The sequence below is a fragment of the Lonchura striata genome, chromosome 5 (genome assembly GCF_050655825.1).
Source record: "Lonchura striata isolate lonStrDom1 chromosome 5, ASM5065582v1, whole genome shotgun sequence".
Classification (NCBI taxonomy): Eukaryota; Metazoa; Chordata; class Aves; order Passeriformes; family Estrildidae; genus Lonchura; species Lonchura striata.
Genome location: NC_140707.1, coordinates 9,529,199 through 9,544,148, shown reverse-complemented (window position 1 = coordinate 9,544,148; position 14,950 = coordinate 9,529,199). Strand labels below are relative to the sequence as shown.

The following is a 14,950-nucleotide window of genomic DNA, read 5'->3' as shown; positions in this document are numbered from 1 at the left end:
TCACAGTGCTCACTTCTTTCAAAAGCGGTAACGACAACTGTAAAAAAATCAGAGTGAAAAGGTAAATTTGGGAAAAAGTCTTACGCCATTTAGTCTCTTTCATGTTGATTTTTATTAGTTTGACGTTTCTAAACAGGACAATCCATCCCAGTGGATTTCTGCCTGGCAATACAGAAGACCCTCCTCATGGCTTTCAGCAACAAAGAAAAACCTGCCTTCTTGCCATGCATATCTGAAAATTGGCTAGAGTCAAAATTACTTATTTAAAATATATAGGTCACTTACTCACTATTAGAGGCCTGCTAGTTATTTTCTGTCTGCTCAAGTGTTCAGAAATATTTGGGCTCGCTCTGTCTTTCTCTCTGTCTGTCTTTCTCCTCATTGTAATATATTTTTGGAAGTCTCCCCTTTCCATTTTTTGTCTTGAAAGTAAAAGAAGAAACGCGTCCAATCCTCACTTTGTTACTGTTGTGGCTGCTGACAAAATTGCTGTGATTTTTTTTTTTTTTTGGTGGGGGGGGGGTGGGAGGGGGAAAGAAAAAAGAGGGAGAAAAAAAGACAACAGCTACATTCCTGATTTTATTTTTCCATAGGAAAGCTCCAGTTCCCTCAAGACAATGCTCGGCCTCAAAGGCGAACCCTGGTGTTTCTGGTCGCTGAGGTGAGCTTACCTACAAAGGAGCAGGGCACCGCATCAACACCCAGTGACGAAAGGTGCGAAAAGCTGTTCTGAGGATGTGGGTATTTTAATTGTTGCTGTTATTACTTGCTTATTTTGCCATCTCAGTGGGCAGCGGACGAGCCGTGCTGCGGGCCGGCCGTGTCCGGGCGCTGCCCCTTGGCGGGGAGGGGGTCCCGGCGGGCTCCGGCCGTGACCCCGGCAGGGAAGCCGTGCTCCAGCCGCCTCGGCGTGGGGAGCCTGTGCCGCACTGGGAAATGCAGCAGCGCTCGCTCGCTCCCTCCCTCCCTGCCCGGGGGGGTGAAGTGCGAGGCAGCGGGAGGAGCCGTGCGTGTCTCCGTGTGTGTGTGTGTGTGTGTGTGTGTGCGAGTGCGAGCAGCGCCGTGGCCGCCGCGTTTCCTGGTGCCTGCTCCCTGACCCCAGTGGCAGCCCCGCTCACTGCACCGCCGCTCCCGCAGCCGCTCCCGCAGCCGGAGCCCAGCCGGAGCCAGGGCCGCCGCCGCCGGGCGCCGCCGCGGGGTCGGGCGCAGGCTCTGCCCCGGCCGCGCCCCCGCAGCCCCATGGAGCGGCCCCGCTGCCCGCGCTGAAGGCATCCCCGGCCCGCCCGCAGCGGCAGCCTGCGGAGGGAAGGTGAGCGGCCCCGGGCCGGTGTCGGGAGCAGGGGGGCACGGCGAGGGCAGCGGAGCACAAAGCGGCGGGTTAGAGGTGCCGTGTCATGGGCGACAGCGGAGGGGGGCGGGCGGCAGCTCCGGCGGCGGCGCCGGTCCAGCCTCCCGCGAACAATGCTGAGCGTGAACGCGGCCGCCCGCGCCCCCGCCGTGACCGCCCGAGCCCGCCGGGTCGGGTCGGGTCGTGTCGGTGCGGCGGCGGCGGCGCTTCCCCGCAGCCGAGGCGGCGGTGTCGGCGGCGCTGAGCGAGCCTGCCCTGCTCCGCTGCCCAGGCCGTGCCCCGCTGCCCTCCGCCGCTGCCCGGCCGGGCGCAGGGGCGGCGGCGGCGGGGTCGGGGGCGGGTTGCGGCGGCGGGGCCGGCAGGGTAGGCCGGGAGCATTGTGCTGGCTGGGGCCAGCGGGCGGGCGCAGCGCCGAGCAGCCCGGCGGGCGCGGAGGGAGCCGGCGATGGGGGGAGGCGAGGGGGGGACACGCCGCAAAAGTAAGGAGGGAAAGGCGGGTTGGCTCGGCGTCGCCCGGCGGAGTTGCCCCTCGCCCTTTCGGCGGCAGAGAAGCCGCTTTGAAACCCTGATCCCGGAGGCCTCAGACACTTGGAGCCCTTGGAGGGGTCGCGGGCGCGGTGCCGGGGTCGGCCCCACCGCGATAAAAAGCGGCGGGCATCACACCCCCACCCGTGCCCGCCGCGCTCGCCCGCGGCTGCTGTGGAGTTCATCGCATCCCTCCCCCGAACCGAGCATCCTCCCCCCCCCCAGCCCTTTCGGTCCGTGGCACGGCGGGGACGGGGGCGATGCGAACTTTGTGCGGCGCGGCACGTACGGCGCAGACGGGGCAGAAATGCCCCCCGGTGCCGCGGGGCGGGGGCAGGGCAGGGGGCGCGGGGCGGGGGCTGCGGCACACGCCGGGACGGGGCCGCGCCGGAGCCATTGGCCACCCGGAGCCATCAATCACCGCGGGGCGAGCCCGGCGCCCCGCGGGGCCGCGGCCGGGGCGGGCGGAGGCGGGGAGCGGCCGGAGCCCAGGTACCGGGGGTCGGGGCGGGGGGACGGGACGGGGCGGGGGTCGGGGTCCGCCCCCCGCCCCCGCTGGCTCCGCCGGGCTCGGTGGGGAGCTGGAGCGCGGAGTTGTCCGCCAAGTGCAGCGCAGCATCTCGGGGAGCGCCGGAGTCCCGCGGGGCCGGGGCGCACCGTGAGTGCCGGGGGCTCCGGGGCTCGGGGCCGAGCGCGGCCCCGGGCGGGCGCAGCGTGCTGGCGGTGCAGCAGCGCCGGCAGAGCGCACGGATCACCGGGAGGTGTTGACACGGGCTTAACCCTTCCCGGCTCCTGCCTTTCGGCGTTTGCTGCTGCAGCCCGGGCCCAGCTAGAGGCGAATGTTTGAAATTCAGATGGGCAAGGCGTAAATATTTTATTTGGGGAAATGGGTTTTTCGCGTGCCTTCGTGTGCATGGGCAGAGCTCGTGGGAGCGGCTGACTGTGCGATGTGACGCTACACGGAGATGGACTTACCTGTGCAGATTTCGTGGCAGTTTTCTGACGGGGCGGCAGTGTACCGCTTTACAAATAGCTGCAGGCACGTTTGGGTCAGCCCTGTTCCGAAAAAGCTGCGGTTTGTACCTGTAACACCGGGCAGATGCGTACAATGGCACATCTCCTGTCTTGCTGCCGCTACAAATACACGCTGGAAAAGGATAACAGCCTGTATCTGGGAAAAGGCAACATGCTGAATAAGCGTTATTTGGGTTTTTAATATGGGCATTCTTACTTAAAACTGCCTCGAAAGGTGTGGAAGACACTACGCGTTGTCTTGCTAGATGGGAAAATAATCCAACTTTTATTTTTTTGCACTCATCTTCTGTGAGTAACCTTCCAATAGTGCTCATAGTTGGAGAAAGAAGAATGGTAGCGATTCGAAGAAGTCTCTTTTAATTTCTTTTTCTTTAATCTTGGGCCTAAGATATGTTTGTTTTAAAGTTTTGAAGTGTTCAGCTTCTTTCTTCTATTTTCTTCAGAGACGTTCCCAGTAAAGAAGGTAATAATTAGATACTTCTGATAATTGAGCTGTAGTACTCTATGGAGTATTAAATGGAAATTAAGAGAATTGACACAGAAGCCAGCTTCAAATTATCATTTCTTTTTACCCCTAGTCTGGCATTTGTTGTTGAGTTTAATTTTAAAAGGCTGCTTTGTTCAGCTTTGTCTCAGTTTAAGTACAGATTTATTTTTAAGATTAAAGATTAGAACAATGGGAAGCAATTGCAGCTTATACACTTATAATCTTACTGAGAGTCAACTTAAAAGTATTTAATACAGCTATCTCAGTGTCCTCTTGTCATTTGTTTTATGCCAGTTAGTTGTAATTTCTTTCTGGACTGCTACAAACATTGTAAAAAAAATGGCTATTATCTTTAGGTATAATTCATTCTCATGAACAAATTAGATTTTTCTTCCATGAGTGAACTATAATATGAAATTTAATGTTCTGACCTTTCTTATGCTGGGTTGCTGAAAACAGTGTCATTTAGCTTTTCTGATATCCCAAGCATATTTTTTGTTGTTGATTTAATGCATTTTTTTTATATTGTTGTTTTAATTGCAGAAAAAACCCAACATTATATGTGTAATTTTCTCACTACTTCTTAATGTATGAAGGCTCCAAAGTTCTTGCAGGGTAAAATAAAAACTCCTTATTATTTTTTTTTTTTCCTGGGAGCTCTGATGGCCTGTCTTGTTAATGACAGTCATTTCTCTGGCAGGAAGATGTTTTCATTTGTATTTACTTCTCAGTACAGGCCAATTATGCTGTTCTGCGTTGTGCACTCTTCTTAGTTTCTATCTCAAAAGAACTGCAGCACTTGAAACAGGACTGCAGTTTGAAGCAGGTGTTGTGTTTACTATTATGCAAAATAACACTAAAATATAATTGTAAAGGAAATTCGAGAAACAGCTGCAAACTTGGCGTGGTAACCACTACAGCTCTTGCAGCATCTTACATCACATCCAGCACAGCAAAGATGTGTTCCAGCAAAGCTCACCCCTGCTGATTTTTGCTGCTGAAACCTTGTTGTCATGAGAGAGGTCCATGAGGTCTCACAAGGGAGGACCAGGCTGTAACCACAGTTACAATGCTCTACCATCTCCAGTGACAGTTTTGAAATCCATGCTTTAACTTTTAATTTCGTCTTCATCTTTTTCTTTTAATTTTTTCCTTTTACTTTTTTCCTTCCAATACTAAAGGAGATGAAGGATAGAATCCAGTTGCTAGAATGAAGGTTGCGGGATGTCTTAACCCAGCCGACATATGGAAGCCTACATAGGCCTGAGGTGGTAAAATAGTAAAATAAATGGCCTATAGCAGGCCATCTGCCATTTACAGAGCGTTTTCATCATGTCTCGTGCCAAACTGGAAATTACTCTTTGTATTAAAAATATATTTGGAATACAAATCAAAGGTTTCAAATGCTCAGTGTTACACATGGCAAGCACATTTCTGTCTGGGAGCTAGAGAAGCCCAGGGAAATTGCACTGGAAAAATATTGCTTGGTTTGGTGCTCAGGGCTCAAGTCATTCTCTTCTCTTTCCCATCTCTTTGTCTTCTCAGTAAGCAAGGATTTACTTTTGTGAAATGCACTCCAGGTAGGAAAAGTCCACTCTTGCACGTGGCAGCTAAAGGGAGGAATGTCAGCGGGTTCCGAGAGTGGGGATTTCATGCAAGTCCTTGCAGCTAGCCCCAGCTGAGGATCTGCCTCATAAACGGGGCTTTTACAGAGTTGCTCATCTTGAAAGTATCCTCCGACCATCAGCTGATCAGTTCCCGATCCTCAGGACACGGACCGAGACACCGGAGCCCACGTTTTGCCCAGGGAGCTCAGCTGAGCGTGTTTGGGAGGTTCTGGCTCTTGGGCTGTGCTGGTAGCACAGCACACACCCAGGCCGAACGCAAAATGTGTTTAAGAGCACTCTGAAGAAGCCAGACAGGGATGCAGAGAGAGGGAAGAGCCTTTTTCTTTCACCTTGTGCAGAAACGTGCATAAAATCGCGCTGTAATCAGATAAATCATTGCTGTCTGCTGACAGTGGATCCCAACCAGGTTCAGCGCTAGCGAGCTATAATGTGGATATTTTGTTAACATTGCCTAGATACTCACCTTCCTCTGGGCACATAAGCGCCTCGATTCAAAGTATTTGGGTGTGCCTTTTGCTGTGCAATGGTAACGTGTTCTCTACATCAGTTTCTTGCAAGTTTCTCAGTTGTTAGTGCTCTAAAGCTACAGCAGCAGCTTGAAAACAAGTGTGCAGGTTTGTGGAAAGTCCTCTGTCCTTCGGGAAGCTGGCTCCACTTGTGAGTTTTCGTGGTTGCAATTAAACGCAAGATGTTATTTAAAATCGAGGATATGAAATGAGGAGTATTTAAGTGCAGCTTTCAACACAGATATGTTATTCCCCCTTCCCCCACCCCCTGAAGATAAAGCCTTACTTTAAGCATTCATCGTTTGGATGTGTCTGATGATGATGGAGCTGGATGATGAGGTAATTAAAAAAAAAAAATGAATAGTAATGCGTGGAGAGGGGTGATGGGTACATGAGGAATTATAGAAAAAGATCTCAAATCTGAATGGAAGTCAGGAGAGTGTAGAGCACTGGGTCAGGGTGTGTTTACATCTCATGGCTTACAGCAGCGTGTGCTGTCTGTCTCTCCTGGCAGAGGTCACGGAGTTGATGCGGAGCTGCTGGGAGTCGGGATCTGCCCGGACCACAATGCCCTGCCCTGCCCCTGGCCTTGGGAAGCTGTGAGCTGCTCATGTCCATAAGGAGGAAGGATGGCTCATGGAATTCCTTCACAAGGCAAAGTTACCATAACGGTGGATGAGTACAGCTCCAACCCAACGCAGGCGTTCACACACTACAACATCAACCAGAGCCGCTTCCAGCCTCCCCACGTGCATATGTGAGTATTCCCCCTGTGTGCCTGCTGCGTGCCTGACACCGGGACTGCTGCTCGGGGAGAGGCTGCCAAACTGGGAAACTGCCTTAGTTAGCCACGGGATCTAAAAGGCAGAATGGTTAGCAGCTTTTGGACCCGGTGTGTCCGAGGGGTGAGGTGCCAGGCTCCGTCCTCTCCTGGATAGAGGCGCTCGGTGCCATCATCTCGGTGGGATGGTGGGGCTCGATGGGTGCCATCATCTCGGTGGGATGGTGGGGCTCGATGGGTGCCACCACCTCGGTGGGATGGTGGGGCTCGATGGGTGCCACCACCTCGGTGGGATGGTGGGGCTCGATGGGTGCCACCACCTCGGTGGGATGGTGGGGCTCGATGGGTGCCACCACCTCGGTGGGACTCGCCCCGTGCTCTCAAGCTTGTCACTTCACTGCTCTGGCTTTCACTCGCCTGAGGGACCCCTTGCTTTAAGATTTAAGCTCCCTTCCCCCAGCGCTTACACTCAGCTGCGAAATAGGCCTAATTGGGACTAATTGTCCCCCCCCCCCCATCAGAGCATCCTTTGTCCTCCTGGTTGGAGCGGAACGTGTGCCGAATTCCGCATTCCACCCGCGACCTGCCGCACAAAGGAGCCGGGGCTGCCCCGCGGCTCCTCCGAAGGGCTGCGAGCCCTCCCTGCAGCCGCAGCCCTGCGTGGTGGGCAGCTGCAGGTTCCTGCTGGCCTCACCTCGGTATTCCTGGCTGCTGTGGCACCCTGGCGGCACAATGGGCTGCTGGCTCAGCACAGCACCAGCTCCAACTCTGAATTTCCTTCCCATTGTTTAGCGGGGGTTTGATCTTTATCGGTTATTTATGTGAAGGTTCTTTTTCTTTTAGCATTAATAGACTGAAAAGCACGTGAAACTAAAACAAAGCCGACATCCCTGGACGTCCTGCGAGCCATTGTTAGGCAGGATTTTGAACCATGTCGCACTATTGAATTTGATAAGGATTTTGCATAATAAGGGGGGAAAGTTGTATGGTACTTCATTGCATTTTTGTTATGTAGAAGCCTGCCGGAAGAGTCACAATGTAGGAGTTCAGCACCTTCTAATAGGATTTCTTGTGGTCACAATGTTCCTAAAGGCAACTTTAGGAAGGATGCTGAGTGTCTGTGTGCCTTCACTTTTCAAGGTGGAAAACTTTCCATTAATTACATTTGATTTATTAGTACCGCGGTGATGGAACTTTGATTTTAGAACCATTTCCATGTCTCGATTCACTTTTTAGACCTTTTGCCAGCAAACTCCTGTTGCGTGTTTTGCACTCCAGGCTGTGCTTCTGACTGACATTAAATACAAATCTTATTTAGAGAATGAATTCAAAGCAAACAAAAGAAAATCAGAAGGCAGTTTTAAAGAACCCCTTCCTATTGACATTGACTTCAGTGGGAGCTGAATTTAAGACTAAGTGTGGTGTTCAAAACTGTAAGAATTGTTCATGCTTTGTTTAAAAACCTCACAAACATACAGGCATTCCTCTAAGGGATAGTGTAAAATGATACTAAACTTGATGAATGTCTTGAAGGATACTTGTTTGGAAAAACTGTGTAGTTGAAATAAACACCAAAACCTCAAAGTGCGGTACAGTGACAGAATTTTAAATAATTTTAAACTTAAATACTGCAACTTTCTTAAAATCAGAAATTTGGGTTCAGCAGAAGGTGTGGCGCATGAAAGGGAGATCAGAATTTGGAAAAACTGGCAACGAATTGGTCTCAGATCCACAGTGGAAGCAGACAGAAATGTTCCAGAGCAGGAGGCGAGTTCATAGGTCTGGGTAGCAAATGGCAGATTTTAGAAAACCTGTTGAGAAAGAAAAGAGGGGCTCCTACCAGGTGGGCAGAGGAAAGCAAGGAAGTGAAGATCTGAGTGTGCTGAGGGTTTGTGTGATGTGAGAACAGCAGAGTTGTTGCTGGGGAGGAGAAGCTGGATTGTGTGGTAGCTTCGGATGGACTCTTTGTCTTTTTAATGTATTGTAGTGGAAGTTTTGTGTGTTCATCTGAAAGAGGTTGTCATCAAGTGAGAAATCTTAACAGAAAATTGGTAAAAGCAGTATTAACAAAGAAGCCATGATCTTTTTACCCTGTTTTGGCTCTGTTAGTGCTACATTGCTGCAGCTGCCAGGATTGATTTGATTTGGTTTTACAGTCTGCTTTTCTTTGCTGCTGTCTTTTAGAGTAATGCATGTGTGTGGTTTGTTGGTTTCTTTTCGGTTGGTTGGTTGTTTTTTTCCCTAAGAGGGGGTTTGAAGAGACTTTATTCTCTGGTGAAAAATTTATTTTAAAAATCGTGGGATGAAGAGAAATGAGTGAAGCAACATGGGAGCTGAGTTTTGTGACATGTATGTGAACAGCAGGGCAATCTATTGCTGCATGCCATAAATCAGGAGCTCGTGCTGCTTGAGGACAGTGTTCTTTGCTAAAGGAAATACTGCTTTTAGAAGTAATTTCTCTATGGTTGTGCATCTTCCTGTGCAAAGGTGAGAAATGTCTTCCTGGCCCCCACTGAGCCATTGACAGGGTCCTGTATCCTTTGGGCCTAACTCTGATTTCACAGAGAGCAGAGTCCAGCATTACCTCCTGTAAGGCACTACTGGCACTGCTTTGCCAGTTCACATGTCCTGGGCTGCTTCTCACACTTTTATTTTGTGCCTTTCATGTAGTTCAATCAGCTGGGATAGAGTTCTCTTATCTTTATATGTATTTTTTATACTCCTTAGTCAATTTGTTTAAGCGTAGTGTCAGTTAACAGCAGAGTATTTATTACAGCTCCCTTTGCTTGGGCTGGCAGCAGCAGCAGCTTTGTCAGTATAGCTTCTGAATCAGTTTGTCCAACCATTTCATTTAATTTAATTGTGTTTCTCTCCTAATTAGTGTTTGAACAGGTATTCTAAAGGCAATTTTTGCTGCACAATTGTTTTGCATAAAGGGATGTAATCTTAAATATTATTTTGTCTTCTTGAAGCGATGCTCCCACCCACAGGATTCAGTTACTCTCTGACTGTTACAAAGTGTTTGTATTTAAATGCTTTGTCCAATTAGTGTTTACCTTCAGTTAGTTTTAATTAACAGCATCATCTTAGTTCCCTGCTTTCAAGGGCATCTGCAAAATAATAAATAACTATAATATTATGGTTATTAATATTATAATACCTATAATATGCTTCTCTGTGATTCATGTTGATTACTATTCTTTTGTGAGTTTTCATACTTCGAAATTTCTTGGCAAGAATTGTGACTTAAAGAGGGAAGTGCTCCTTAGGTGTGTAAGAGTGTGTTTGAGGGTTTTTTGGATGTTTGTTTATTTATTTTTAAACCAAACCAGCTTTTAAGCTTGTTTAGACTTTTAAAATATTCTGTATCAGCTTCCTAGCAGTGGTTCCAATAATACCAGTGAGCAGCAGTGGGACGCAGCCTGGGGATAAATTCAAATGAAAAACTACTTCCTTAGTTTTTAACCAGACGAAAATCTTCCTGTTTAGGTACAACACCCCATTTACTTGCAGAGGGAAAAAAAAAAAAGAAGAGTGAAATAAACCTTGTGTATGTATTATGGAAAATGCCCCTTTGGGCAGGCCTGTCTGGTGAGGATGAGGGAGTTTTGTGAAGATAAAATAGCTGCAGGCTGAGCCTTTTGGAGGAGTGGTGGCTTCTTTTTTAGGGTAGTTTGAATGCATGTGAACACTTTGATATGGCTTAAATTCAATAATAGGGGAGTAAGAAAGAGGTTCCTATGCCAGAGCAAAAGTCCTCTAAATAAGTTTATTCATACCTGGAGATACATTTTTCAATCTGTAACTATATAATTTTACTGCCTTTTCTGTACTAGAGCAATCCCTCACGTGAATGTTTTCATTTTAAAACAAAGAGTATAAGCACAGTTTTATATTGGTAGAAATATATGTCTGGTTGAATAAAGTACATAAATGTCTGTTTGTAAATACATATATATAAAATCTGAAACATCAAAGTAGGGTACAGTGACAGAATTTTAAATAATTTTTAACTTAAATATTGCAACTTCCTCAAAATCAGAAATTTAAAACAAAATTTTGGTTTAAAATCAGAATATAATAATAATAAAAAAATAAAAGCGCAGCTGTTTGATCATAGAAGAAAATACTTTCAGCTGTGATGAAACCTGACATTGTTAGAAGCCAGAGATGTTATTAGACTGCTAACCTTGACAGAGAGGATCTTGGTTTCTTTTTTTTTTTCTTCCCTTTTCTTGAGGAAACCATTCTGCATTTAATGGGCTTTATAAACTCCCCCTGAGATTAGAGGCAAATGATGCATTTGATTTGCAGCATTCCCCAATTTTGTTTCGTGTAAGGTGTGTGATATTCAGCGGGAGGGGAAAAGAGTTGGCCTTAGCAAAATATGAACTCACTTGACATTTAGAGAAAAGTGGAGCTGGTACATGTAATGTTATTGGTTGAGAGAAAAAGAGATTCAGTCTTACAGCAGTCAGCTGTGTGACTGGCCAGGCTGCTTCAGCTGCTGCTTGTAGTTTTGCTGGAAATTGCTGCTCTGGCCATTAGTTACACTTCTTTTCTTTGTTTTTACAAAAGCACGCAAAGCTTGTAACTATTCAGGTTTCTTTTCACTACTTATTTTTCCAAATAAATAAATAAACAAATAGATATTTACTATTAAATAAATAAATATATAAACACATGTATAATATATATTTATCATAAATATATTTATTATAATATTTAATATTATTAAATATTACCTATTATAAATATATAATAAATACACTCTGAAACAATCAAGTGACATTTAAGCTCTAGTTGTAGAATGAGTGCACTTAAACCAGGGATTTTTTTCCTGGGGTCAGGGCTCATGATCATCTCACCTTGGTGCAGGTTTAGTCTCCCTGTCTGCTCCCTTGTCATTAAAAAAACTCTGTTACTAGTCCTGTGCATGTCTGTGTGAGAGATCTCTGCCATCTCACTGATCGTACACTGTTCAAAGTTACTCGTGCAAAAAATGTAAGCAGCGCCTAAGATCTAAACTTAAATTTTAGGTGTAAAATGAAAATTACTTTTTAAAGAAGCGACACTTATTTGGGGTGCTGGAGTGTGGAGCGTATTGGAAGCGTTCATACAATGGTGGTGTAAGGCTCAGTTTTGTAATTAAAATTCAAATTTAGGCCCCTTGTATTGAGTTTATTCAATGCAGTCATCGTATGATAAGCACTCTTGAAAATGTGATTAAATTTCTGACCTTTCTTTTTGTCATTGTAAAAAGGAGTAATATCAGACTGCCTTTAAAAAAATAGCCTGACATCCTTGGAAGGCTAATGCTGTAAAAGTGCCAATATTATTATTATAATAAATGTAGGACAGGTTTAAAATAATTTTTTTTGTCACCACTGCCCTGTTATTACTCTTTCCACATGGCCCTGCCCCAAGACAGGGTTTCAGTTGGTGCTAAGCCCCTCTTGTGCTGGTGGGACCAGGCTGCCAGAGCAGTTTCTGCCTATCAAAATCAGCCCACCAGTCCCTGGAGCTCCTCAGGGCTGCAGGGGGAGATCCCTGCTATGAGGAAAGGCTTCAGAGCTGGACCTGCTGCTCCCTCCTGCCCCAGGAGAGCTGGCAGAGCCTTTTGGGGGCTGCTGGATGGACACTGGCACAGTCCAGGGTGCACATCTCCTTGTAGTGGGGCGAGTTTATTTTATTTTTTTCTTTAATTTGTTTATTCCAATGAGCTACTTTCAGTCATCTCTCTCTTAGTGTAGCCTCACCAGCAGAGGGTCACAGGGGCAGCCAGTGTGATCTTAACTTGCTGGATTTTTTTTTTTTTTAATATCTTTAGCAATTAACATACTGGTTTATATTGTGGTGGACCTGGCAGTGCTAGATTAATGGTTGGAGTTGATAATCCAGCCTAAACAAATCCATAATTCAGTCACAGTTTCCTCTTAATTAAAAACAACCACACAGTAACACAAGCCTTAAGCTACAATACACCACCTAAAAATTGCAACCTCCATGGCCCACATCAAAACTGAAGATAAATGGGTAAGACTTGAATTTCCAAATCCCAGCAAACAAGCTGTTTCTGCTGAAATAGCTGCCATGAGGTATGTGCTCCTGGATCCTCCAGTGGGCAGGGAGAGAAGGAAGGGGAGATTTGTTCACCTTTGGTGCAGAAATAAGACTGCCTAAGATTTTCATTGATGAAAATGAGCTGTTGAAACACCTTGTGGAGTCAGTCTGGCTGCTGCTGGTAAACCCTGAGAGGGAGGAAAGATAAGTTTTGTGTGTGCATGTATTTATGCTGTATTAATGGTGCAGAGAAGCCTCCAGGTCACAAACTCTTTTTCTCCAAGGCCCCACTCAGTAGCTGAGCGCTGTAAAAGGAAATTTGCATTACCTGATGTGACTCTGGTGTTGACTGTAGGGTTCACTTGGTGGTCAGGCACACTGAGACACAGCTGAGTTGCACTTCCACGTGTATGTACAGCACACAAATGTGCTCTTATCTTTTGGGAGATGCGTGATGGGATCTGGCCAGGAATGCCTTGTGCAGCAGGGGCTCTTGCCACAGTACCTTGTGCTCACCCAGGCAGCTCTTTGCTGTGAAGTAGCTTGACAAAAAACATGGACATACATTGCAATCAGGATGTTGTGCTGTCACTGGAAACTTGCGAATTTATTTTTTAAAAAATACCAGGGCAGGAGGGGTATTGTTGTGGAATTCTTGCAGAATTGGAGCAGGTTCTTGCTTTTCTTTAGTGCTAGAAGGGTGAGATGCAATCTGGCCTGTGAAATAGCTTTTAGGGCGTAGATTTCTGAGCAGAGAGTTAAAAACTAAGTTTGCAAGCCCTGCACTGCAAATCCCACTGGAGAATTTTTGGCTCATGGTTTTCTCCTAGTGACAGGATGAGGCTGGTCCTCCCTGGCAGCAGTGATGAGGGAACCTGTTCCCTTTGCTGTGCCACATGGCTGTTCCAGGACAAGTGCTGCAGCTACCTATCACACATCTCACTCTTTTTCTTTTGCAAACCCTTGCTAGAATTTTTTTGTTGGACAAATAAGCGAAAGGAAAGCTCTATAAACAATGTGAGTTTATTGCCTATGTTATGTGTTAGATTATTATATTGCTTATGTTTGATGCAAGAAATTTAGTGGTGCAAGAAGTTTATTTCAGAAGTGATCAAGAGTTGGTCGTGGATATTGACTTTTTTGTACTCAGTATTGGCATGGTAATTTTTTGTGTTTACATTTCTGATCTTGTGGTCGCAGGGGTAGTTTAATTTTGGAGTCAGTTGCCTAAAATCATGGAAAAATTCAGAAATGGAGGGCTAGCATGTCTCCCTGTCAAATGAACAGCTTGCTGTTAGATTCTGTGATATGCCATGACGTAACTTGAGAAAATAAATGCTTTTAGGCACAGCAGAAGTACAGCAGGGCAGGGACATGCCTTTAAAACATCTCTGGATGTCTCTAAGGCATCTCTGAGCAGTGAGCTTGTCAAGTTGCTGCTGGGAAGGCAGAGCCGAGCCTGGTGCTGGCATTACCTGCTGGGTAGGAAGTTCCCCCCTGTCCTGCATGGGAAAATCATCCCATTCACAATTCACACCAGGTTTTCCCATGTCCCTGGGAGTGGATTTTCCAGCAAGCTGTGAGTTTTGGTCCTTGGAGCAATGACTTCTTGTTTCCAATGGTTTGACTCATGCTTGGCACGTGCAGCTGCAGCTTGGTGGGCTTGAGGAGGTTGTTGCTGCTTGCAGAGGGTCTGAGAGCAGCTCTGAACTCCTCTCTGTGATGTCAGTGAACATCAGAGCAGTGCAGAGGAGGCTGCATGCACACGGGCATGCACACACTTCAGAGCAGCTGTTTCAGAACATTGAAACAGCTTGTTTGCTGGGATTTGGAAATTCAAGTCTTACCCCTTTACTTTCAGTTTTAGCGTGGGCAGTGAAGGTTGTGGTTTTTAGGTGGTGTGTTGTAGCTTAAGTTTTGTTTGTTTTTAAGTTTTGGTTGTTTGTGTGGTTGTTTTTACTGAGGAGGAAGCTGTGACTGAATTATGGATTTGTTTAGGCTGGATTATCAACTCCAACCATTAATCCAGCGCTTCCAGGTTCACCACAATATAAACCAGTTATGTTAATTGCTAAAGATATTTAAAAAACCCCAACAAGTTAAGGTCTCACAAAACAGCAAACATGTGTGCCTTTAAAACAGTGAAGTCAAACCAATTCTGTCTTGTGGTATATGAGACTAGACTCCATTTAATGGATTTTGTTTTGCTGCCTTTTTCAAACAAAAAGTTAGGGTAGGATAAACTTACCCCCAGTAACTTTCTTGGAGCAGTACCAAGTGGTTGGAGCAGAAAACAGCAAGTTTGGGTTCCAAACAATAAAGTTTAGGTATCTGGTGTTGCAGTAATTTTATTCATCTCCTGAAGAGTTGGCCATAAAGCTTGGTCATACCCTTGATAAAGCTGGAGGTTGCTCCCAGCACAGGAGCTGTACATGTCCTGCAGGATGTTCTGCTTCTGGCTGTCACAGTGCTGTGGATGAGCGGTGCTGAAGCTCCAGGGTGGGCCAGAGGATGGCTGGAGAGCAGGTCACATTCCATAATTCATAATCCCCAAATACAGCTGTCCTCTTCATACCT

General features: G+C 46.7%; 1 protein-coding gene across 10 annotated transcripts in view; it reads left to right on the top strand.

The window, feature by feature from the left end:
- Positions 1-593: 593 nt before the first annotated feature.
- The window catches only part of MPPED2 (metallophosphoesterase domain containing 2), a 111,146-nt gene continuing 96,789 nt past the window's right edge, over positions 594-14,950 (top strand). For 2 of the 10 annotated variants that reach the window (XM_031505083.3, XM_085579569.1), the window contains exons 1-2: positions 594-714; positions 6,044-6,286. In XM_031505083.3, coding sequence (XP_031360943.1) covers positions 6,159-6,286 — 128 coding nt within the window. In that variant the 5' untranslated portion in view covers positions 594-714; positions 6,044-6,158. The other 8 variants (XM_021536715.4, XM_085579568.1, XM_085579570.1 and 5 more) reach the window with 8 other exon arrangements.